General features: G+C 54.6%; 1 protein-coding gene across 1 annotated transcript in view; it reads right to left on the bottom strand.

Moving 5' to 3' along the window:
• LOC139679581 (lipase maturation factor 1-like) overlaps positions 1–23,617 on the bottom strand; it is a 113,088-nt gene extending 89,471 nt beyond the window's left edge. Inside the window, exons 1-3 of the mRNA XM_071571447.1 lie at positions 23,553–23,617; positions 18,061–18,209; positions 7,494–7,559 (exon numbers count right to left, since the gene is read on the bottom strand). Coding sequence (XP_071427548.1) covers positions 7,494–7,559; positions 18,061–18,171 — 177 coding nt within the window. The 5' untranslated portion in view covers positions 18,172–18,209; positions 23,553–23,617. The remainder of the gene's footprint in view (positions 1–7,493; positions 7,560–18,060; positions 18,210–23,552) is intronic.
• Between the last annotated feature and the right edge of the window lie 497 nt (positions 23,618–24,114).

The raw sequence follows: 24,114 nt of genomic DNA, 5'->3' as shown, positions 1-24,114 counted from the left end.
GCAAAGCAGCAGCTCCCCCAAACTCTGGGGCAAAGCAGCAGCCCCAAACTCATTCTGGGGCAAAGCAGCAGCTCCCCCAAACTCTGGGGCAAAGCAGCAGCTCCCCCAAACTCCGGGGCAAAGCAGCAGCTCCCCCAAACTCTGGGGCAAAGCAGCAGCACCCCCAAACTCTGGGGCAAAGCAGCAGCTCCCAAACTCACTCTGGGGCAAAGCAGCATCTCCCAAACTCACTCTGGGGCAAAGCAGCAGCTCCCAAACTCACTCTGGGGCAAAGCAGCAGCTCCCCCAAACTCTGGGGCAAAGCAGCACCTCCCAAACTCACTCTGGGGCAAAGCACCAACACCCCCAAATTAACTCTGGGGCAAAGCAGCAGCACCTCCCAAACTCTGGGGCAAAGCAGCAGCCCCAAACTCACTCTGGGGCAAAGCAGCAGCCCCAAACTCACTCTGGGGCAAAGCAGCAGCACCTCCCAAACTCTGGGGCAAAGCAGCAGCACCCCCAAACTCTGGGGCAAAGCAGCACCCCCAAACTCTGGGGCAAAGCAGTACCCCCAAACTCTGGGGCAAAGCAGTACCCCCAAACTCTGGGGCAAAGCAGCATCTCTCAAACTCACTCTGGGGCAAAGCAGCAGCTCCCAAACTCACTCTGGGGCAAAGCAGCAGCTCCCCCAAACTCTGGGGCAAAGAGCAGCTCCCAAACTCACTCTGGGGCAAAGCAGCAGCTCCCAAACTCACTCTGGGGCAAAGCAGGACCCCCAAACTCTGGGGCAAAGCAGCAGCTCCCAAACTCTGGGGCAAAGCAGCACCTCCCAAACTGGCACAGCAGGACTCTGCTGAGCAGTGCTCAGCTGGAAGTCACAGCCCTGAATCCCTGTTTGAGCTTCTGCTGCCAGCAAATCCCACTGGGCAAGATCTTCCCAAGCTGAGCCCAAAGCCCACCTTTAAAGGATCTGCTCCCTCCTTTCTGAGCCCAGCCTCAAACTGGGAATAACATCCAGCAAATTGCCTTCCAAGATGCCTTGCATCCAACTCAGAGCCCTGGGAATCATCTCCAAACCTGCCTGAGACCAAGCCCTCCTTGCAGCAGCCTGATCCAAACTCCAGAGCCAGCACAATGAGCTTTTGATGTCCTGCTGACATTTATCTGCCAATATTATTGCTCCAAGCACTTACCTTATGATGGCTCTTGTTACCTCATTGATCACAGGCAAGGCCAGGCCTTGGCCCTCCTTCCACTGACATCATACACCTCCCCAAAACCCAGCAGAAGGCTCCTAATCCTCAGCTTCAAACCCCCCTCCAGACGTGTCAAGTGGTTTTCCAATTACGCCTCTGAAAAGGTCATTTCTCAAAACTTATGACCAAATGGAAAGGATAAAAAAAAGCAGCTGGACATGAGCTTGTTCTTCCTGGTGGTATCAACCACCCCAACTCAAACAACAGTTTGTTTTAACACCAGGAGATGAAAATAAAGAGCATTTCCAACCCTCCAGGGGCAGCCCTTGGTTCTCTCCTTGCTGTCCCTCCACAGGACCCACCCCCAGCAGCTTTGGCTTCCTGTGGTGGCCCAGGAGGGCAAAGATGGACACAACTCACTCCACAGCTCATGGAAACACGAGTTCCAAAGTACAAATTTCACTGTTTCAAGTACCAAATCCCCCAGTCACTTCCTAAAGCAGAATTAGTCAGAACAGTCTGTGATTCTGTGCTAATTCCCCATGGCAAGGCTGCACCTTGTCCCTCCCTGAAGCCTCCACCAATCCTGCAGCAAACCCACCTGGTAACACAACCTTCTTTTAATTACTCCTGTTTTCTGCTTAATCCCTCACATTAATTTGTAACTTTAAAATTTTCAGCCCCAAATCTGAGCACCTGCTTTTCCTGTCAGGAACATTTTTTCCCTCCAGCAATGCAAACTCTTGGAATAAAGCCCATCCTGAGCCTCGGGGCTCATGAAAGCAGCTCATTTTCTGATTTATTGAAACGAATTGCTGGATATTATTTACTTTTTGTGTCATAATGGGTTGGAAAAAGCTGGATGAAAAGTGTAATGAGGGCTAAAGAGGGAAGAGAAGGGAGAAAAGAACTGAAGAGGCAGTTAAGGAGCAGTTTGAAGTCCCTTCCCCTCCTTATCAGCACAGTTATCAGTCAGCAGGGCTGTAATTAGACACAAAGGACTTTGTGCTCTGCAGAGCTGCGCCAGGAACTGGGGATGTGCTCCAGGAGCTGCAGCCCTGACTGACAGCCCTCCCTGGGAACAGCACCCTGCCAGTAATTAGGGACAATTTGTCCAAGGTAGGGGTGACCTCTGGGGCTGCACAAGCTGAGGGACAGAGCAAAGCTTTCCTCAGCTCCCCCCTCCTGGCAGGGAGGGAGAATCAGGGAATCATAGAATGGATGGGGTTGGAAAAGACCTCCGAGACCAGCAAGTCCAACCCTTGATCCAACCCCACTGTGATCACCAGCCCAGGGCACTCTGTGCCCCACTCTGTGCCCTGGGCTGGTGATCACAGTGAGGTTGGATCAAGACGTGTTGGATTCTCACAGTGGGGTTGGATCAAGATGTGTTGGATTCTCACAGTGGGGTTGGATCAAGATGTGTTGGATTCTCACAGTGGGGTTGGATCAAGATGTGGTGGATTCTCCCTCAGTGCCACATCCACAGAATCACAGAATGGATTGGGTTGGAAAAGACCTCCCAGATCATCAAGTCCAACCCTTGGTCCAACTCCAGTCCCTTTACCAGATCATGGCACTCAGTGCCACGGCCAAGCTCAGCTGAAAAACCTCCAGGGATGGGGAATCCACTCCCTCTCTGGGCAGCCCATTCCAATCCCTGAGCACTCTCTCTGCAAAGGATTTTTTCCTGATTTCCAACTTCAATTTCCCCTGGCAGAGCTTGAGCCCATCGTGCCCCCTTGTCCTATTGCTGAGTGCCTGGGAGAAGAGACCAACCCCCACCTGGCCAGAACTTCCCTTCAGGCAGTTCCAGACAGTGCTGAGGTCACCTCTGAGCCTCCTCTTCTCCAGGCTGAACACCCCCAGCTCCCTCAGCCTCTCCCCATAGGAAAAGGTGCCCCCTGAGCCTCCTTTTCTCCAGGCTGAGCCCCCCCAGCTCCTCCAGCCCCTTCCCAGCTCCATCCCCTCCTCTGAACACCCTCCAGCCCCTCAATGTCCTTCCTTTCCTCGAGGACAGGACACAGAGGTCCCCCAGGAGGGCCCCCTGGCTGTGCCCAGCAGCTCCTGCGTGGTTTTGGGGCACAGCTGGCAGAGCAGGCCATGCCCAGCAGGGCTCCTGTCCCAGCAGCTGCTCCTGCAGCTGTTCTGGCCAGTTGGTGGGTGAGTTGGACAAGAGATCTGGCTGGAATTAAACAGCAACAGCCCTTTGGCAGCCACCAGAGAAACACATCACAGGATTGCATCCCCCCCAGGGCACTTCTGGGGGCACATGGGATGGATGTGACCACCAGGACCTTCTAAACCCTCCTGATTATCTGCTGAACTGCTCTGCCAAACCCACCCCTGGGCTCCCACACCCACCCCCGGGCTCCCAACCCCCCCCCAGCTCCCTTTGGGGTGACTGTGGGTCCAAAATGTTCCTGTCCTGCCTGTGCCACTCAAACCCACCCCATGCCAAGACACCTGCTCTCAGGGTGCTCTGAAGGGTCTGGGACCACAGAGCTGGGTGGAGGGTGGAAAACACCAGAGGGTTGTCTCCCTTTGGAGCACTTTAAGACACTGTGCCCGTGCCAGCCAAGCAGCACTCCCAGAATTAGCAGAGCTGGGGTCAGACAAAGCCTGGCACAGGGGAATGGGTGAGGCCCCTGCAGAGCCAGGGGGTACCCCCCAGTGCCATCCCTGGCTCACACACCCAGGACCTGCCAACACGGGTGGCAAAGCTGCTCCAGCCCATGCCTGGGAGATGCCCTGCAAAATGGGCAAGCTCCAGAAAGGGCAGCACAGCTGGGGTGGGGTTGGGTTTGGGGCTGCAGCAGCACAGCTGGGGCTGGGTTGGGGTTGGGTTGGGGTTGGGGCTGCAGCAGCACAGCTGGGGTGGGGTTTGGGGCTGGGGCTGCAGCAGCACAGCTGGGGCTGGGTTGGGGTTGGGGCTGCAGCAGCACAGCTGGGGTGGGGTTGGGGTTGGGGCTGCAGCAGCGGGGTTGGGGTTGGGGTTGGGGCTGCAGCAGCACAGCTGGGGTGGGGTTGGGGTTGGGGCTGCAGCAGCGGGGTTGGGGTTGGGGTTGGGGCTGCAGCAGCACAGCTGGGGTTGAGTTTGGGGCTGGGTTTGGGGCTGCAGCAGCACAGCTGGGGTGGGGTTGGGGTTGGGGTTGGGTTTGGGGCTGCAGCAGCACAGCTGGGCTGGGGTGGGGTTGGGGTTGGGGTTGGGGCTGCAGCAGCACAGCTGGGGTTGGGTTTGGGGCTGGGTTTGGGGCTGCAGCAGCACAGCTGGGGTGGGGCTGGGTTTGGGGCTGCAGCAGCACAGCTGGGTTGGGGTTGGGGTTGGGGTTGGGGCTGCAGCAGCACAGCTGGGGTTGGGTTTGGGGCTGGGTTTGGGGCTGCAGCAGCACAGCTGGGGTGGGGTTGGGTTTGGGGCTGCAGCAGCACAGCTGGGGTTGAGTTTGGGGCTGGGTTTGGGGCTGCAGCAGCACAGCTGGGGTTGGGGTTGGGTTGGGGTTGGGTTGGGGCTGCAGCAGCACAGCTGGGGTGGGGTTGGGGTTGGGTTTGGGGCTGCAGCAGCACAGCTGGGGTTGGGGTTGGGTTGGGGTTGGGTTGGGGCTGCAGCAGCACAGCTGGGGTGGCCAACATACATCACAGCCCTCACCTGGCCCAGTTCCACTCAAGAGCCAGTCCAATAAATACCCCTTTCTATCATCCTAATTATGAGCAGACTCCCCCTCTCTCCCTCCCTCCCAGAAGTATCTTCAGCTTCACCCTTTTCTTCCTCCCCCTGGCTGGTTGGACCCAGCAGGTGAATCACAGCCCTTTGGTATTTTGGTTTTGGTGGACAAAGTTTGGCCTCTTTCATTTGTCTTTTACTGCAGCTTCTTTTGTGTGGATTAAAATAATTGATATTGATAACGTGCTCTGGCCCTGCCCCTGTTCCCAATTACTGGCCCAGGCTGGGGATCCTGCCTTGTGGAGAGCACAGGAATGGTCTTAATTAGCTCTCTGGGCACCAGAACTGCTGCTGGGTTTGATCTGGGAGGTTTGGGATGGTGCAGCCTGAGTGTTGTGGGCTGGGTGAGCTGCCAGGGCTGGCCTGGAGCTGTGTGTGCCCAGAGTGCTGCCAGTGCCCAGCACGAGGGAGGGGGCACTGCACCCACCCTGTGCCCACACTCACAGCAACACCACTGAAAGGGCTTTCCCTCCAGAGTTTTCCTGGGAAGGATTGTGGGCCATGGGTGTCCTGCAGGAGCTGATGGAGCAGCAGCCTCTGCACGAGGCCACCTCTGCACCCAGAGGTGCCACCCCAGGGAAGGAACTGAGAGCAACAAAACCAGGAGCATTAAAGCTGGAAAGGCAGATGGAGCTTTTGGGACCTGCACGACTCCATTTCACAGAACCATGGAACTGTTCAAGTCAGAAAAGCCTACGAAGATCAAGTCCAGCCATCAACCAGCACCACCATCACCACAAAACCATGTCCTGAAGTGCCACATCCATGTTTTCTGAATGTTTCCAGGGATGGGAACTCCACCACTGCCCTGGGCAGCCCCTTCCAATGCCTGACCACCCTTTCCAGGAAGAAGTTCCTCCTCATGTCCATCCTGAGCCTTCCCTGGTGCAACTTGAGGCCATTCCCTCTCCTCCTGTCCCTGAAGCAGAGCCTGACCCCCACCCAAGCTCCCCCCTCCTGGCAGGGATTGCAGAGCCAGAAGGTCCCCCCTGACCCTTCTTTTCTCCAGGCTGAGCCTCCCCAGCTGCTCCTCAGAGGAATTATGCTCCAGAACATCAGATGGACATGGAATCCAGAGCAGAGGTGCTGTGACACCAAGGGCCACTCCAGAGGCTGTGATGTTAACCCAGAGCATGGGATGCTGTGATTCCTCCCCCAAACCAGAGCTCCTCACCCTTGGAGCATCACTACAGGCAGCATTTGCTTTGTTATCCACCCCCTTTCCATGAAATGCAGAAATGAAGGTGAAGAGAGAGGGGAAGTTGAGCTCCTTTCTGTGACCAGAGACTCAGAGCCAGCAAACAGACCACAGTTTGTAATCACAACCCAACCACTGAAACAGATGCCAAAAAGATCAAACTCCACAATTCTGAAGTGCCAACCAGAGAATCATGGAATGGATTGGGTTGGAAAAGACCTCCAAGATCAGCAAGTCCAACCCTTGATTCAACCCTACTGTGATCACCAGCCCAGGGCACTCTGTGCCCTGGGCTGGTGATCACAGTGGGGTTGGATCAAGATGTGGTGGATTCTCACAGTGGGGTTGGATCAAGACGTGGTGGATTCTCACTCAGTTCCACATCCATAGAAACACAGAATCATAGAATGGGTTGGGTTGGAAAAGCCCTCCGAGATCATCAAGTCCAACCCTTGAGAGTGCCCTGGGCTGGATCAAGACATGGTGGATTCTCACAGTGGGGTTGGATCAAGATGTGGTGGATTCTCACTCAGTGCCACATCCACAGAATCCCAGAATGGATTGGGTTGGAAAAGACCTCTGAGATCATCAAGTCCAACCCTTGAGAGTGCCCTGGGCTGGATCAAGACATGGTGGATTCTCACAGTGGGGTTGGATCAAGACATGGTGGATCAAGACATGGTGGATTCTCACAGTGGGGTTGGATCAAGACATGGTGGATCAAGACATGGTGGATTCTCACTCAGTGCCACATCCATAGAATCACAGAATGGATTGGGTTGGAAACGACCTCTGAGATCATCAAGTCCAACCCTTGGTCCAACCCCACTCAGTGCCCTGGGCTGGTGATCACAGTGGGGTTGGATCAAGATGTGGTGGATTCTCACTAAGTGTCACATCCACAGAAACACAGAATGGATTGGGTTGGAAAAGCCCTCTGAGATCATCAAGTCCAACCCTTGGGCCAACTCCAGTCCCTTTACCAGATGATGGCACTCAGTGCCACGGCCAAGCTCAGCCTGTGGCACAGCCCTGGGCTGCTCCAGCTCTGCAGGTGCCCACTTTGGGGCTGGCAGAGGAAACCCTCAGCACAGCACCACAGAAAGCTCCTCTCTGTCCCTGCCTAGCAGCACTTTGGCCATGGAAGGTCTCAGGGAGGCTCAGTTTTGCTCCTGGAGCCACAATGGGGAAGGGCAGGGAAGGGGAAGGGCAGAAATTGGGCTTTTAGGGCTGTGGTTGGGACAAAGAGCATCACCCAGCTGGCAGGAGGGCAGTGCCAGAGGGCTGGGACAAAGGGGGAAAACATGGAGAGCTGCCTGGCAGGAGAGCAAAGGTGGGGGGAAATTGTGTTAGCAAAGCAAAGCAAAGAGAAACGAGGCTTTCTGTGCACATCACTCACCTCATAGTGATAATCCATGCAAGTCAACTCCTTCCAGCAGGGATCCCCTCGGATTTTAATCAGCCCCTGGGGAAAAACCACAGGAGTACAGTCACAAATATTGCATTTTGTTTTTATCTTGTACCTCAAGGTGCCAAAGGGCAGGCTGGCATGGCAGAGGCTGTGACAGCCACAGCACACCCACAGCTCTCCAGCTGTTATCCCTGAGGGAACAGTGGGCATGGCACTCATCCCACTGATTCTCTGACATGAAATCCTTGTGGAATCTTTTCCATCCCTTCAAGGATGCTGGAAGGTGCTTTCCCCACACCTGAGCCTTTGCAGAGCAGCCCAGGGCTCCTCCCTGGGGGACAAACCCCCCCAGGCTCTGCCACTGGGTCCCTCTGCACAGCAAGAAACGTTCCCTGCAGCCACTGCTTTAACATCCAAACCCAACTGCTGCCCTCTGGCAGAGCCACCTGTGCCACCTGTGCCACAGGGCAGGATGGGGACCTGCAGAGATGCAATCAGAGTAATTAGAGAAACAAAAGAGGAGCAGGGGAAGGAAGCTGACAGATCCCAGCACAGATGGGTGCACTAATGACAGCTCTGCCCCTCCTCAGGTTAGAGGTTGGCAGGGAAACAGCAGATTTCTGAGCTGGCCCTGCACTCAGAGCTCAGGGCAACAGGAGGGGACATTTCCAAACCACTGGGCCCATTCCAGGCCTGGCAGTAATATTGGGATTAAATTTCCTTGCCTCGGAGATGAAGAGCAGAAAGGCCTCAGTTGTCCAGAGCAGGAAGGACACCTGGGCAGGGATGAGCAGGATGCAATCAAGCAGGGCCAGCCCCAAGGGCTGGGGCTCAGCTTTGATGTAGGCAAAGAGCCCTGATTAGGATCACAATATCCCAAATTGAGGAAAGCTTCACTAGTCAAAAGGCTGAGGCAGCTCTATCATCTGCATACAATTAGGGCTATTTGCCTACCTCTGACATTGCCCCTAATTATGATATTCCTGCCTCCCTCAGGACAAAAACAAAGGGAGTTTCTGGAAGGAGCTGCTGCACCAGGAGCATCCTGGAGCTTCTTTGCATTTCCAGCAGGGAAGGTTTTCAAGAAGAGATCAGTGACCTTTCCTGAGAGCTCAGAGGAGGCAATTCCAGCATTGTGGCATATCCTGGCCCAGTGGGTTCATCCAAATTCCCAGGATCACAAAATGGGATGTGGATGGGACCCACTGGGGCTCTTCTGGTCCAACCTCCCTGCTCATGCTAAAAAAAAAAGTCTTCACCTGCAGCAGAAAACAAAGTTCAGCAGGTTTGGGGCTCAAGAGAACTCAAATTGCAGTTAAAGCCCTCCCCAAACTGCCCAGAGCTCTAAAATACCCTGAAATATCCAGTTCCAGGGCAGTGTCTGGGCTCTGTGTGTGTGTCTGAGCTGAGTTCAGGGACTCCTGACTGGCAGGAAAGGGATGCAAAGGGATCTCCCCCAGGCACTGGGGTGGCAGAGCAGGTGGAGGGGAGTTGTGAGCAGATCCCACCACCTCCTGCATCACTGAGGGGTTGGGATGAGACACATGGGCTGTCAACAGCCCTGGCTTTGCCCTCCCCAGCTCCTCCTGCCCCCTCCACCCTGCTCTGAAATGACAGATCCCCTGAGAGCCCCTGCCAGGGTGTGCCAGGGTGTGCCCCAGCTGGCAGAGCAGGACAGAGCCCAGGGATGTGGGGTTTGCTTTCCCTCCCCAGTGATAAAAGCAAATCCATATTTACAAACTTCCCACCCCAGGAAAAACCAGGCAACCCAAAGCCACTGCAGGGGCTGAGGGGAAGGAATTCAGCCCCACAAATTCAATCTGAGCTGAAGGGAAGGAAACAGGTGGCCAAGTGAACCAGCACTCGCCCTTTCACCCCCGTGGCCTTGCTGTGAACAGCTCCAGGCAGGAGGATTAAACCCATCCTGTGGGAAGGAAGGAAGGAAGGAAAGAGGCTGCAAACACGTGGGGCTCATGGTCTGGGCTGAGTGGGGCACCCAGAATGTGCCCCCAGTGCCCTGGGGCACTCCGGGCACCCAGAATGTGCCCCCAGTGCCCTGGGGCACTCCGGGCACCCAGAATGTGCCCCCAGTGCCCTGGGGCACTCCGGGCACCCAGAATGTGCCCCCAGTGCCCTGGGGCACTCCGGGCACCCAGAATGTGCCCCCAGTGCCCTGGGGCACTCCGGGCACCCAGAATGTGCCCCAAGTGCCCTGGGGCACTCCGGGCATCCAGAATGTGCCCCCAGTGCCCTGGGGCACTCCTGGGGGCTGGGCAAGGGCAAAGGGGGGATCTTTGCCCTGGTAACTCCCACAGCTCCTCCACAGGGACCCTGCAGAGTGTTCTCTGGGCTGAATTAAGTCCCCTTCAGAACATCCCCTGGGCTGAATCAAGTCCCCAGTGAAATATGGGCTCAGTATCTGCTGCCCCACCAGGGCCCAGCCCAGGGGAGGAGGGAGCAGCAGCACCTGCTGGGACCTGGGCAACCTCCAGGCTCCCAAAGTTGAGGGGCATTAAATCCACTGGAATTTTTTTCACAGGGGAAGAAAAATGACCTTTAGAGCTTTTCAAAAAAAAAAATATTTGAATGGTGTGTAATAAAATGCCTGGGTTTAATCAGTTCAACTCTCCAGCCCCCAGCCCTGCTCTGCATCCAGGAGCTCAAGGTCATGGAGAAAGAGCATTTCCCACACTCTGGAGGCACCAGGGGTGACTTTTGGCAGCTGGAGCTGGAGAAGATAAATAAGACACAGAGAGATAAGACTCCAACTACAAGGACAAGACCCAGGTCTGTCTCCAGCATCATCCCCAGCTCTGGATCTCCCTGCAGGGCTCAAGGCAAGGTGACCACACAGTCACCTGAGCAGATCCACAAGCAAACAAAGATAAAAAATAAATCTATTTCCCAGCAAATTCTTTGCAAAAATGGAGCAAATCCAAATGGATGAGCTCTGCTGCAGGGCTGGCCCCACCCTCAAGTTCCAGAACTCCCTCAGCCTGCTCCAAACTGGCTGTTCCTGGCTGACAAACTCCCTCTGGTGCAGGACTTTGGGGAATCCATTTGCCAAGTGGGATGCTGGGGAAGGAAATCAAAGTCACCCCTTCACTCCCACTGAACAACTCCAGCCTTGCTCCACCAGGTCACCTCACACAGCCCCTCTCCCACCCCAGCACTGAGAGCACCCAACAAAGGGACCAACCAGGGGTGGTCCATCATGGATCAGGGATGGCCCAGATGGACCCAGCAGTGATACCTCAACGGTCAGGGATGGCTCTCATGGACTCCCCTGGACCCAGAGGTGGTCCCTCAGGGATCAGGATGGCTCTCCTGGACCTAGATGTGTTCCCTCATGGATCAGAAATGGCCCTTATGGACCCAGGGGTGATCCATCCTGGATCAGGGGTGATCCCTCCTGGATCAGCAATGGCTCTCATGGACCAAGGGGTGATCCATCCTGGATCAGGGATGGCTCTCCTGGACCCAGGGGTGATCCCTCCTGGATCAGGGATGGCTCTCCTGGACCCAGGGGTGATCCCTCCTGGATCAGGGATGGCCCTTATGGACCCAGGGGTGATCCCTCCTGGATCAGGGATGGCTCTCCTGGACCGAGGGGTGATCCCTCCTGGATCAGGGATGGCCCTAATGGACCCAGGGGTGATCCCTCCTGGACCAGGGATGGCTTTCATGGACCCCCTTGGAGCCAGGGGGGATCCCTCCTGGACCAGGGATGGCTTTCATGGACCCCCTTGGAGCCAGGGGGGATCCCTCCCCTGTGGGAGCAGCTCCCAGCTGTGCCCCCCCAGCCCCACAGCCCTGTGGAGGGAGGGAAGTGCTCGATGCCAACCCCACCTTTGCCACTCCTGGCTGGCTCTGCCCAACTGTGCCCCTTCCAGGCTCTGCCCTTTGGTGATTCAAACCAAAAAAAAAACCCCTGAATAATTAAAATGTCATTCAAGCTCTGAGCCCATATGAGTCACTGTTACAGAAAATATCTCCCAAATTCTTTCAGGAGTGGGGGATAATTATATTCCTCCCTATCTATTGATTTTTCTCTACAATGCAGATGTCAGATTTTCCACGGGTTTTTTTTTTTCCTTTTTCTTTTTTTCTTTTTTTTTTTTTTCTCCCTGGAGTGAGTGTCAAGGAGGAACAAAGCACTCTTTGAGACTTTTTCAGCCCAAAATTAATTCTGAAAAAAAAATAAAAAATGGCACAGACAGGCCAATAGCAGGGGGAGCTGAGCAGGAGGTTGGGGAGTTGAGCTGTGTCTGCACAGCCCCCCCAGAACCCACAGGCAACTCAGAGACCTTCCTGTGTCTTCACTGAGCAAAAGATGGGTGAAAATCCCCCCCAAAATCTCCATGATGGGCAATGTTAAATTCCAGATTTCCCTTTTCCTCCTCATATAAATAAACCCTTCCAGAGAAACCCCCAAATCCCTGCACTTCCCACAGGCTCTGCCACCCACAGGAAAAGCAGCTTCAGCATCTCTTTGGAAGCCAAACATTCCCCAGTGTGTTCTGACACAAACTGGTTGGGGTTTGGAGCCCAGCTCAGCACAGAGGAAGGAGCTTTGCAAGGCTCAGATTTAAAAATAGAATTATTTAAGGTCTGCAGGGCAGGGCTGGAAGGGCCTCCAGAGCCTGACACCTGGAGCTCCTAAACCCAAAGAACCCAACAAGACCCTCCTTCTGCTGGGTGCCTAAAGCTCCCTCTGAGCTTCAAGGCTGCAGTTTATAACTCTTTTTATTTATACACCTCCTGAAGGACACAACATTTAATTCCCAAGACCAGCAAGGGCTGGAGCAGTTTAAAAATCCAGTGAATTTTCTACGGTCCTTTAATGCCCCGAGGTCCCTGTTGTGGTGTGGGAATTGTTTGCATGCTGAGAAATATTTGCATAATTGATGAGCCCAGATCTTTGTGCTGATGGCAGAGGAGGGTTTAGGCCAGACCTACCCAGGCCCTCTCCTGTGTCTCCCCCCTGTGCTGGATGGGCTGGATCCCTTGTCCTGCACAGGTGGCTCTTTCCTTTCTTTAGGAGATGCCACACAGGGGACATGGGACATGGCACAGGTACCAGGCCTGGTGGCAACTTCCCTCTGCAGCTCTGGGAGCAGCAAACTCAACAAGAGCCAACTTGATGATCTCAGAGGTCTTTTCCAACCCAATCCATTCTGTGATTCTGTGGATGTGGCACTGAGTGAGAATCCACCACATCTTGATCCAACCCCACTGTGATCACCAGCCCAGGGCACAGAGTGGAGTTGGACCAAGGGTTGGACTTGCTGATCTTGGAGGTCTTTTCCAACCCAACCCATTCTATGATTCTGTGTTTCTATGGATGTGGCACTGAGTGAGAATCCACCATGTCTTGATCCACCATGTCTTGATCCAACCCCACTGTGAGAATCCACCATGTCTTGATCCAACCCTGATGTTCACACCAAAAGAAGGGACAATAACTCAGCTCTGCTGCTTCTTCCATGGAAAGGGAGAAATTACAGGATGGCCCCAGCCCTGAAAGTGTCCAAAGCCAGGTTGGACAGGGCTTGGAGCAACCTGGGATGGTGGAAGGTGTCCCTGCCCATGGCAGGGGGTTGGAACTGGATGATCTTTGAAGTCCCTTCTAGCCCAAACCCCTCCATGATGTTACAATTCCTTAGCCAGAGGATGACAGGCTTGTGCTCCTCATCTGACAGTGCTGGTGGAAGAACTTTGCTCTGGACCTTGCATGTCACCTCCAGGCCCACAGTCAGGAGCACACCAAGCTCCTGATCAGATCCCAGCCTGCACAGGATGGCACTTCCCACCAGCTGGAGAACATTCACTCTGGTCCAACATTATCAGATTACAGATCAGCCTCCAGATTCTCTGAACAACCCACCTTGAACAATCCCCATCCCTGGAAGTGTCCAGCTTGAACTGGGCTTGGAGCAACCTGGGATAGTGCAAAAAAGTGTCCCTGCCCATGGCTGGGGTGGGACTGGATGGGCTTTAAGGTCCCTCCCAACCCAACCCATTCCAGGATTCCATGATAATTCAGGTGAGCAAACCTGCCTGGTCCCTCCTGCACAGGTGGCTCTGAGATGGCCCCAGCACTGGCCCCACCTGCACAACACCAGGTGAGAACCTCCATCCTGCTACAACTGGCACGGGGTGGTGCAGCCCAAGAACCAAACCAGTCACCACAACCACCATGAGAGGATGGACTGGAAACCCCTTCCTGGGAGAGCATCACTGGTGCTGATTTTTGGGTTATTTTCTTGTTTTCCCTCTTAACTCCCCAGGATCAGAGAATCAGTTGGGTTGGAAGAGATCTCTGAGATCATCAACCCTTGATCCAACCCTACTGTGATCACCAGCCCAGGGCACTCTGTGCCCTGGGCTGGTGATCACAGTGGGGTTGGATCAAGACATGGTGGATTCTCCCTCAGTGCCACATCCACAGAATCACAGAATGGATTGGGTTGGAAAAGACCTCCCAGATCATCAAGTCCAACCCTTGGTCCAACTCCAGTCCCTTTACCAGATCATGGCACTCAGTGCCACGGCCAAGCTCAGCTGAAAAACCTCCAGGGATGGGGAATCCACCCCCTCTCTGGGCAGCCCATTCCAATCCCTGAGCACTCTCTCTGCAAACAATTTCTTCCTGATATCCAACCTAAACCTCCCCTGGCAGAGCTCAAGCTGTGCCCTCTTGTCCTACTGTTGGTTGCCTGAGAGAAGAGACCAACCCCCACCTGGCCAGAACATTCCTTCAGGGAGTTGTGGAGTGATGAGGTCACCCCTTTGAGAAGCCCCCACATCTGGGGCACTTTGAGGGCAGGGAGTGGGTGAAGGGCACTTGGAGAAGTGCTTGGGCCTCTTCCAGCCACCAAAGAGCAACAACTCCTCCTGCCAAGGGCTGTCCCCAGCCAAAGGGAAATCAGAGCACAAAGGAGGTTGCTGAGGAGTGAGGAGGAGGATGGAGGAGGATGGAGGAGGACGGAGGAGGAGGACGAAGGAGGAGGACGGAGGAGGAGGACGGAGGAGGAGGACGGAGGAGGAGGACGGAGGAGGAGGATGGAGGAGGAGGACGGAGGAGGACGGAGGAGGACGGAGGAGGACGGAGGAGGATGGAGGAGGAGGATGGAGGAGGAGGATGGAGGAGGAGGATGGAGGAGGAGGATGGAGGAGGAGGATGGAGGAGGAGGATGGAGGAGGAGGATGGAGGAGGATGGAGGAGGATGGAGGAGGATGGAGGAAGAGGAGGAGGATGGAGGAAGAGGAGGAGGATGGAGGAAGAGGAGGAGGATGGAGGAAGAGGAGGAGGATGGAGGAAGAGGAGGAAGAGGAGGAAGAGGAGGACGGAGGAGGACAGAGGAGGACGGAGGAGGAGAGGAGGAGGAGAGGAGGAGGAGAGGAGGATGGAGGAGGGAGGAGGAGGACGGAGGAGGGAGGAGGAGGATGGAGGAGGGAGGAGGAGGAGGGTGCAGCTGGGCCACCAGAGGTCACAGCACTGCAGACATCCTTTCCCAACCTTCCAGGCAGCGCAGCCGAGCGAGGGAGCGGCACAGAAAGCTCCTTTCTTCCCTCCTCCCCACGCTAATGCAATCAAGCAAATTACAATAATTAGTCCCCACTGCAGGGCCACGATGCCCAGGAGCAGGGCATGCTTGTCACCCCAGTGACAACACATCCCTTGGCTCCTTCTCCTCCTCCTCCTCCTCCTCTTGTATTTCGGGATCGCCTCAATTCCCACTTTTATTTCGTTACATCTAATGCAATTTTTCCCCAGGCATCCAGAGCCTGTTTGCTTCAAAGCCTTGGGGGTTTTTGCCAGAGTTCATCTCCCTGATTAGCTGATCACATCCCCACCCTTTCCAGTAACCTTCCAAATGCCACCCACGTTCTGACACTTCCAGCGGGAGCCGAGCGAGAGCACAACGAGCAACACGAAGAGCTGAACACCAACCACGAGGCTCTAAAAGGATTTGCTGCACTTGGTTCCATGAAATAGTTTTTAAAGAGTAAAAGAAAATTCAAAACCATTAAAAAAAAATATAGCACATATCAAGTGACACACAAATAATTTGGAAATAATCTTTTCTCTGGGAAAGAGGGACAACATTTACCACAAAAAACTTTTGACAATTTAAGGGGAAAATTTATTGCTGACTTTTATGAATATTTTTGCAATATTTTTTTCTCCCAAGACTGTCACTTTAAGTGATCTTTTTTCCTCCTGTAAAAGGAGAAAATATCTTTTGTGATGACTGGAAAGGCCAGAGGATTTCAATTATTTTTTTTTAAGCCCCTGCCTGCCAAAACTGCTGCAAACTCTTCTGCTCTGCAGCAGCTTCTGAGGATGCACTTGAGCAGCTCCGAGAGGCTGAGCTGGGATTTGGGGAGGGAGGGGGGTCAGGTTGGAGTTCCAGGCAAGGAAGGAAATCTGGGAAGTGGCAGCAAAAAAATAAAGAGAGATTTTGTTTACAGGAAGCAAAGCCAGGGGAGGGAGGGCTGAGGCAAAAATCCCAGCTGGAAAAAATCCACTTGGGCTTCCCTAAATTCTCTCTGTGCTCCTCAGGAGCTGGTGTGGGATGGACCCTGGGTAGGGAGGGACTGACTCCTGGGGTTCCACCAGCCTGGAGCAGCTCCTGCAACAATCTGAGGGCACCACAGAAGGATCTTGCCCACAGAGCAGATATTATATAAAAATACATTAATATTATAAATATTGCTCTTCTATTCCTGCATGACACACATTTTAAAGGATCTGATCCCTGGGGCAAACGAGGTTTGGATGAGGCTCCACCTGGACACTGAGCCTGGAGCACTCCCAGCCCCACACCTGCAGCAGCCACGGAGAGATTGGCAGCTCCAAACCCGAATTTCCTTGCTCTGGGCACTTTTCAATTAAAGTGGTAATGTGCTTTAAATCCCCTTTCCCTGCTTTTCCACTCCACTCTTCAATCCCTTCCTCCAGGAACTAATCAAGATGTCTCAGACTCCCTCCCAGCCTCTGCTCCAGCACTTGCCCTGGTAACTCGTTCCACATGGCTGGGACCCTTCACAAGACACGGCTCCCCCTCGGCTCCCTCTTCACTCCCAGTTCCCCAACGTGCTGTTACCCCCCCAGTGCTCAAACCTCCTCCTCACACCCCAGCAGAGACAATTCTTCTGTTGCCCAGGGAAGCTGTGGATGGGCCATGCCTGGAGATGTCCCAGGCCAGGCTGGATGGGGTTTGGAGCCACCTGGTTGGGTAGAAGATGTCCCTGCCCATGGGGTGGCACTGGATGAGTTTTAAGATGCATTCCAACCCAACCCATTCCATGACTCCATGGTTTGTACAGAACATCCCATCATCAAGTGGGCAAATGTTACCTACAAGTCCTTTGGGTGACAGACACACCCAGCAGTGCCAACCCACCCACTGCAAAGGAAAATGCTGATGGGGAACCCTTGGGCAACCACCACCTCTCCAGACTGAGCTCGATGCCCACCAAGATGCTGCCTGAGCTCCCACCCCATGGGCAGATGGGGAATGGGGCTCAAAGAACCCCTCATGCCCACCAAGCAAAGGGCCCTGCTGGCAGCAGGGCTGCCCCTCTTGCCAAGGCACCAGGGGTGGGGTGATGTCCTTGGTTAACTCAGAATCAAGGCTGAAACACCTCCCAGATCATCCAGCCCAACAGTCACCTCAGCACCACCATCATCACCCCTCAGACACGTCCCCAAGTGCCACATCCAGACATTTCTTGACCACTTCCACACATGGTGACTCCACCACCTCCCTGGGCAACTGATTCCAATGCCTGACCCTTCTCTCAGTGCAAAACCACTTTCTAATCTCTAATCTGAACCTCCCAGGTGCGACTTGAGGCCATTTCTTCTTGTCCTTTCACTTGGGAGGTGACACAAATCTGAGCACACACCTTTGCCCCCCACCTCATGGTTCTGTGCCAGTGCTTGGCACCTTCCAAGCTTCCAGAGGCAGAAGCTGCAGACCCCACTCAGCCCCACCACAAGCTTTGGCTGACACAAAGAGCTGCTGTTCTGTTGTTCCTCAGGAGCATCTGGCTCGTTAGGAACATCAAACATGTAGATGGACTCCCATAATTACACCTCTTAAAAAAGCAGCAATATTTGAGCTCAGCCCAGCCCAGGCTGCCAATCAAAGCCTGGCAGCAGTGCCAGCCTGAGCTCCACAGCACAGCTGGGAATGTTCCCCCTTCCATGAACCAGCTCCAGGGAAAGCAGGGACAACACAGCAAGATCTGGATGTGACTTTGGGGGGGAAGATCAGCCAGGAAACAGCCAAACTCCCTTATCTCAGATGGTTTGGGTCACAGGGGGACAGCCCCAACATTTCCACACTGATATTCCCACTCCTTTGTCCTCACAGTGAACACCAGGAACGAGTGGAAGGTTCCTGGGAAGCTTTTCCTGCTCCACACCAAAACTGCAGCCCCAAAGGACCCTGGCAGAGCAGGGGCAGGTGTTCTGCTGCCCTGAGACCCCCCTTTCCATGCCCCCTCCAGGAGGCAGAGCCCTCCAGGGGGTGCCACTCACCGCCCCCAGCATGATCCTGAAGATGAGCCAGCGGAAGGCCCAGATGACGATGGAGGAGGGAGGGGTGTGCGGGGGCAGGCGGGACAGCGCCCACAGCGGGCACAGGAACATCCCCAGGAACCCCGTTTCCAGGAGCTGTGATTCCCAGCCTGGGGGAGAGACAAAGAAGAAAAGAGTTAGGGGGCTGGGAGTTATCCTTTGCCTGATTTTAAACACTGATTGAGCAAAAAAACCCCCCACCTTTAAATGCTTTATTGGGGGAAATGAGGCACCCACTGTCCCAGCACAGCCCAGACTGGGGGCTCAGATGTTGGGACTCACAGGGGCAATGATGGGCATTGGGTTGTGCTGCTCCTCTCCAAGCACACTCTGCATTAAAAAGTGGCTGTTTTGTGCAAGAGAAAAATGAGTAACTCCTACAAAACAAAGAAAAGTGTGATTGAAGTGCCCTGGGAACTGGCAAGGTGACCCAGGGGCACAGCTGGGCAGTGCCACTGATTCCTCCAGTCATGGAGCCAACAGTCCCCCTGACTGTGCTGGATTTGTGCCAGAGTGGGGCAGTTTTATCTTCAAAAGACACAATTAAAATCACATTAAGTCTTATTTATCACCAACATTAACTGCAATTTCATTTTTTATCATAAAGCAAAATCCTAATGGTAACAATCCAATCTGTCCACTGGGCCAGTTCTGCCCTTGCTGGACTTTACACGTGGCTGAATTTAACAAAGTTACCCTGGAGTGACCCAGCAGAGCTTTGGGATCCCACTGGGAACCTGTTCCCTGACACACTGGATGCTTTGGAGGAGCCAGACCTTCCCTAATTCATGCAAATCTGCATTTTGCACTTTCTTCTTCCAGCCCAGAGTATAAATATTGCAGAGATTATTCTGGAAGAGGCAGAACACACAGCTCTGTTGTGACAGGTGAAGTCCAACCTCCTCTGTGTTTTACATTCACAATAAATTGCTGCCAAAACCAAATTACTCCAGCTCTGTCCCACCTCCAATTATTCACATTTTGGAGTATTTCTGTGTGATACAATTATGCTCTGAAACCACCAAAAAAGCACCTTGAGGAGGATAATTCCTGCAAATTCAGTCACCTGGCTGGAGCCATTTCAGACACTGGCATTCCCATCCACAAATCCACACAAATTAAACAGACTGTGCTCCTTCCCAAGGCACTTTACTAGTTTAGTCCACAACAACTCCCTTCACCCAAGTCCAGATTCCAAAACACATTCCAAACCCATCCATTCCTTCCAGCTTCAATCATAGAATGGATTGGGTTGGAAAAGACCTCCGAGATCATCAAGTCCAACCCTTGGTCCAACTCCAGTCCCTTTACCAGATCATGGCACTCAGTGCCACGGCCAAGCTCAGCTGAAAAACCTCCAGGGATGGGGAATCCACCCCCTCTTTGGGCAGCCCATTCCAATGCCTGAGCACTCTCTCTGCAAAGAGTTTCTTCCTGATCTCCAACTTCAATTTCCCCTGGCAGAGCTTGAGCCCCCCTTGTCCTATTGCTGAGTGCCTGGGAGAAGAGACCAACCCCCAGCTGGCCAGAACTTCCCTTCAGGCAGTTCCAGACAGTGCTGAGGTCACCTCTGAGCCTCCTCTTCTCCAGGCTGAACACCCCCAGCTCCCTCAGCCTCTCCCCACAGCACTTGTGCTCCAGTCCCTTCTCCAGCCTCGTTGCTCTTCTCAGTTGGGTTGGAAGAGACCTCTGAGATCATCAACCCTTGATCCAACTCCACTGTGATCACCAGCCCAGGGCACAGATTGCCCTGGGCTGGTGATCACAGTGGGGTTGGATCAAGACATGTTGGATTCTCTGTCCCTGATCACAGTAGGGTTGGATCAAGACATGTTGGATTCTCTGTCCCTGATCACAGTAGGGTTGGATCAAGACATGGTGGATTCTCTGTCCCTGATCACAGTAGGGTTGGATCAAGACATGGTGGATTCTCTGTCCCTGATCACAGTAGGGTTGGATCAAGACATGGTGGATTCTCCATCCCTGGAGGTGTTTCAGAGGACACTCAGTGCCACCTCCAGTCCCTTCTCCAGCCTCGTTGCTCTTCTCTGGCCCCGCTCCAGCCCCTCAATCTCTTTCCTCAACTGAGGGGCCCAGAACTGAACACAACACTCAAGGTGTGGCCTCCCCAAGGCAGAGTCCAGGGGAAGGGTCACTGCCCTGGGCCTGCTGGCCACACTAGTTTGGATCCAGGCCAGGATCCCCTTGGCCTTCTTGGCCACCTGGGCACACTGGTGGCTCCTGTTGAGCTTCCTGTCCCTCAGTCCCCCCAGGTCCCTCTGCCTGGCTGCTCTCCAGCCACTCTGTGCCCAGCCTGGAGCACTGCAGGGCTTGGGGTGGCCAAAGGGCAGGACCTGCACTTGGCCTTGTTGAACTTCATCCCATTGGAATCAGCCCATCTCTCCAGTCTATCCAGGTCCCTCTGCAGAGCCCTCCTGCCTGTCCAGGTCCCTCTGCAGAGCCCTCCTGCCTGTCCAGGTGCCTCTGCAGAGCCCTCCAGCCTGTCCAGGTCCCTCTGCAGAGCCCTCCAGCCTGTCCAGGTGCCTCTGCAGAGCCCTCCAGCCTGTCCAGGTCCCTCTGCAGAGCCCTCCAGCCTGTCCAGGTGCCTCTGCAGAGCCACCTGATCCTCCACCAGAAGATGTTCCAAACCCATGATCTGATGTTGTCACACAAGCAAAACTACCTTGAATTTGCTTTAAAATATTTCCTGTAGCAGTCAGGAAACCTCCTTATTTTATCTTAATGTGCACAAAGTCCCTTAAATCAAAATGGATTTTCCCCCCTCAGATTAATACACATCACAGAGCTCTTAAACCCCCCCACTCTCCCTCCAAACATCCTGTGGTTTCCAGCACGGCCATCCCAAGTGCCCAAATTAGCGCTTTGGAGAGGAGAAGTGAAGGATATTGTGCTAAAAACGGCAGCCCCAGGAAGGCACCAGCTCATTCCAAATGTGAGAGGTCAATTGTGCCCAAAGCCCGTGCAAAGAGCAGCTCCGGGGCCGACTGGCACCAAAAGGGTCGTCCATCTCCTTCGCTGCTGCCCGCACAAGAATGGCACTGTCAGCGCTGCTTTCATATGGAAATCGCTGCGTTGCCGGGCAGACCTGTAGGATGGATGGTGGAGAAGGATCCAAACAGGCTCTGCATCCCTGCACATCGACAGCCCCGGACACCACAGGGACACACCAGCACTTTCCTTACTTTCAAAAAGGAATTTCAATTTATTTTTTTAACAGAATTCCCCGGGAGGTGTTTGTGTGGAGGGAAGGGGCACAGATGGAGGATGGAGGGGATGCTCCCAGTGCACCCGCACGTGTTCCATGTGTGTCCCGAGCCGTCCCGGGGCAGGGCTGAGCGGGGCACCTGCACTGCGTGTTCAGGGGCACCGCTGGGAACGCTGGCACCGGCTGCGAGGGCAGCGGCACAGCCCAGGGAGCCGTGCCAGGACGGGGCTGGGCGAGCCAACAGCGCTGCCAGCTGTGCGGGGCCGTCCCGCATCCCTGCCAGCCGTGCGGGGCAAACAGCACTGCCGGCTGTGCGGGGCCATTCCGTGCCCCATCCCTGCCCAGCTGTGTGGGGCCACCCTGTGCCCCGTCCCTGTCCAGCTGTGCGGGGCCACCCTGTGCCCCGTCCCTGCCAGCTGTGTGGGGCTGCCCCGTGCCCCATCCCTGCCCAGCTGTGCGGGGCCATTCCGTGCCCCGTCCCTGCCCAGCTGTGCGGGGCCACCCTGTGCCCCGTCCCTGCCAGCTGTGTGGGGCTGCCCCGTGCCCCGTCCCTGCCCAGCTGTGCGGGGCCACCCCGTGCCCCGTCCCTGCCAGCTGGGAGAGGCTCTGCATTATTAACACCCCCTCCCGATGGATGGAGCCTCCCCAGCTGGCACAGTGGTCACACGGAGCAGTTTTCCATCCCCAGCACTCACACATCCTGACCTTGGCACTGGAAGGTCCTCTCAGTCTCCACCCATCTCTCTTCCAGCCCAACAAGCCCCTCACCTTAGACCCTTCCCAGCCCTCCTGCTCCCAACTCCTGACAAAGCTCTCACCACTCTCCCCTTCCCATTTACCAAGGACTCATCCTGACCACGACCTGTCATTCCCAGAAAAACATCAAGGCTGGAGAAGACCTCTAAGATCACTGAGCCTGCTCCTCTTTCAACAAAGTGCTGCTGGGCACCACCCCAACAGCCATGGACCTGCCTGCAATGCTGGGGATGCTCCACATGACATGGTTTCTACTAAAATCACACCTAAATCAGGAACACTTTCAAGGGTGTGAACATGGTCAAGACCACAAGAGCATCCACAGGTCAGTGAGCAACAGGAACTGCTCCATCTCACACTGCCTTCATTGTAAACTGGTATTAGAACCAGCATTATGAGATCCACCACCAGGAACCTCCCGTTTCCACCTGCTGACTCACAACCAGTTGTCCACATCTGCCCTTGCAAGCCTCAAACTCCACTCCCCCACAACCTTAGACAGGTCCAAGGCTGTGCCCGTGTCTCTCCTGAAGGTTGAGCATTGCAATACTTGAAAACCAGTGCAGGGATTCCCAAAGCCCAGACACACCATGACCCCTCCAAGGAAAGCTCCAGGTCCTCACAGCTGGGCAGGGAAGACCTGAGGAACAAGTGGCTCTTTGCTGTCCCACACAGTGAACTAATAACGGTATTTTTCTCCCTATTCTGACCCTCCTCTTGCTACCAAGTGGGTCGTGTTGATGAAGGTCATGAGGTGGAAGGTGTCCCTTGCAATCAAACCATTCCAGGATTCCACAATGCTGCTGTGGCAGTGCCAGGGAAAGGAGGTCAGTGCTCCCACATCCTCCATGTCCACCAACCCCTGGGAACCACACACCAAACCCTCCCCCAAGCTGCAGCAATTCCCACACCTGGCATTTTTTAGGACTGCTCTAGGACAGCAGAAACACAGACAGGAAGGAAGTGATCTCCATGGTGATAAAAATCACAGAATCACAGACTGGTTTGGGTTGAAGAGACCTCAAAACTCACCCAGTCCCAAGGGCAGGGACACCTCCCACCAGCCCAGGTTGCTCCAAGCCCTGTCCAACCTGGCCTTGGACACTTCCAGGGATGTTCTGTCCTGTTGGACAACCCCACTCTGAGGCTGTGGGAGGGGAGGGCAGGCACTGACCACTGGTATCTTCAGGAGCATCCCAAACCCAACAAACCATTGACAAACTGGGAATGAAAGCACCAGTAACAAAGCAAAGATGTGAGTGCAGCAAAGCTGGTTCCTCACCTCCAACAGCAACACTCCCCAGTCCCACAACTTCTGGGGTGGAATCCACCTTGTAACTGGCAGCAAACCCCTGCACAAAGGGCAGTGCCCACCCTCAAAGCCCCCCCCAGCCCCATGCCCATTCCCTGGGCTCCACCCTGAGCCCACCCTGACCCTGCTGGGAACGAAAGGGTCACGCTGTTGACCCACCTGCTCCTGTTTTCTTCACTTGGATCTCGTCGGGTTTCAGCAGCTGCAGAGCAGCACAAAGGGCCCCATTGTCATCTCTGTGCAGCTGGGGGGGCACCAGGGCTGGGCTTTGGGGGGGAAACAGGAGAAAATAGAAAAAATAGAAAAAAATCAACTGCCAACAGCGGCTGCACTCGCCCCACACGCCTTGGGAATGTTTGGGACACGCTCCCAACCTGAGGTGGCAAAATCCAGAGCCTGGTGTTCTCCAGAGGGCTCTGCTGGGGCAGGAGGGAAACAAGGACAACGTGCCAGAGGGAAGGAAGGAAGCAAAAACACCACTGCAAAAAGCCTTCCATGTTCCTTTTAGGGTTTTCTGATGTTTTGCTTCTTTAAAATGAAATAACCCCTCATGCCATGTGGGGTTTGACAGTGGAGCTCAGCACTAAGTGAGCTCTGGAGTCAAACCCCACGTGTTCCTGGGCAGAGGAGCTGCCAAAGCTGGGACAGAACAGTCCCACCACGTCCCTTGGCAGAGACCTCAAGCCATGGAAGGTCTGATGTGCTGCAGGAACCTTTACTG

Source organism: Pithys albifrons, chromosome 16 (assembly GCF_047495875.1).
Source record: "Pithys albifrons albifrons isolate INPA30051 chromosome 16, PitAlb_v1, whole genome shotgun sequence".
Classification (NCBI taxonomy): Eukaryota; Metazoa; Chordata; class Aves; order Passeriformes; family Thamnophilidae; genus Pithys; species Pithys albifrons.
This window is presented reverse-complemented; position numbering and strand designations above follow the sequence as displayed.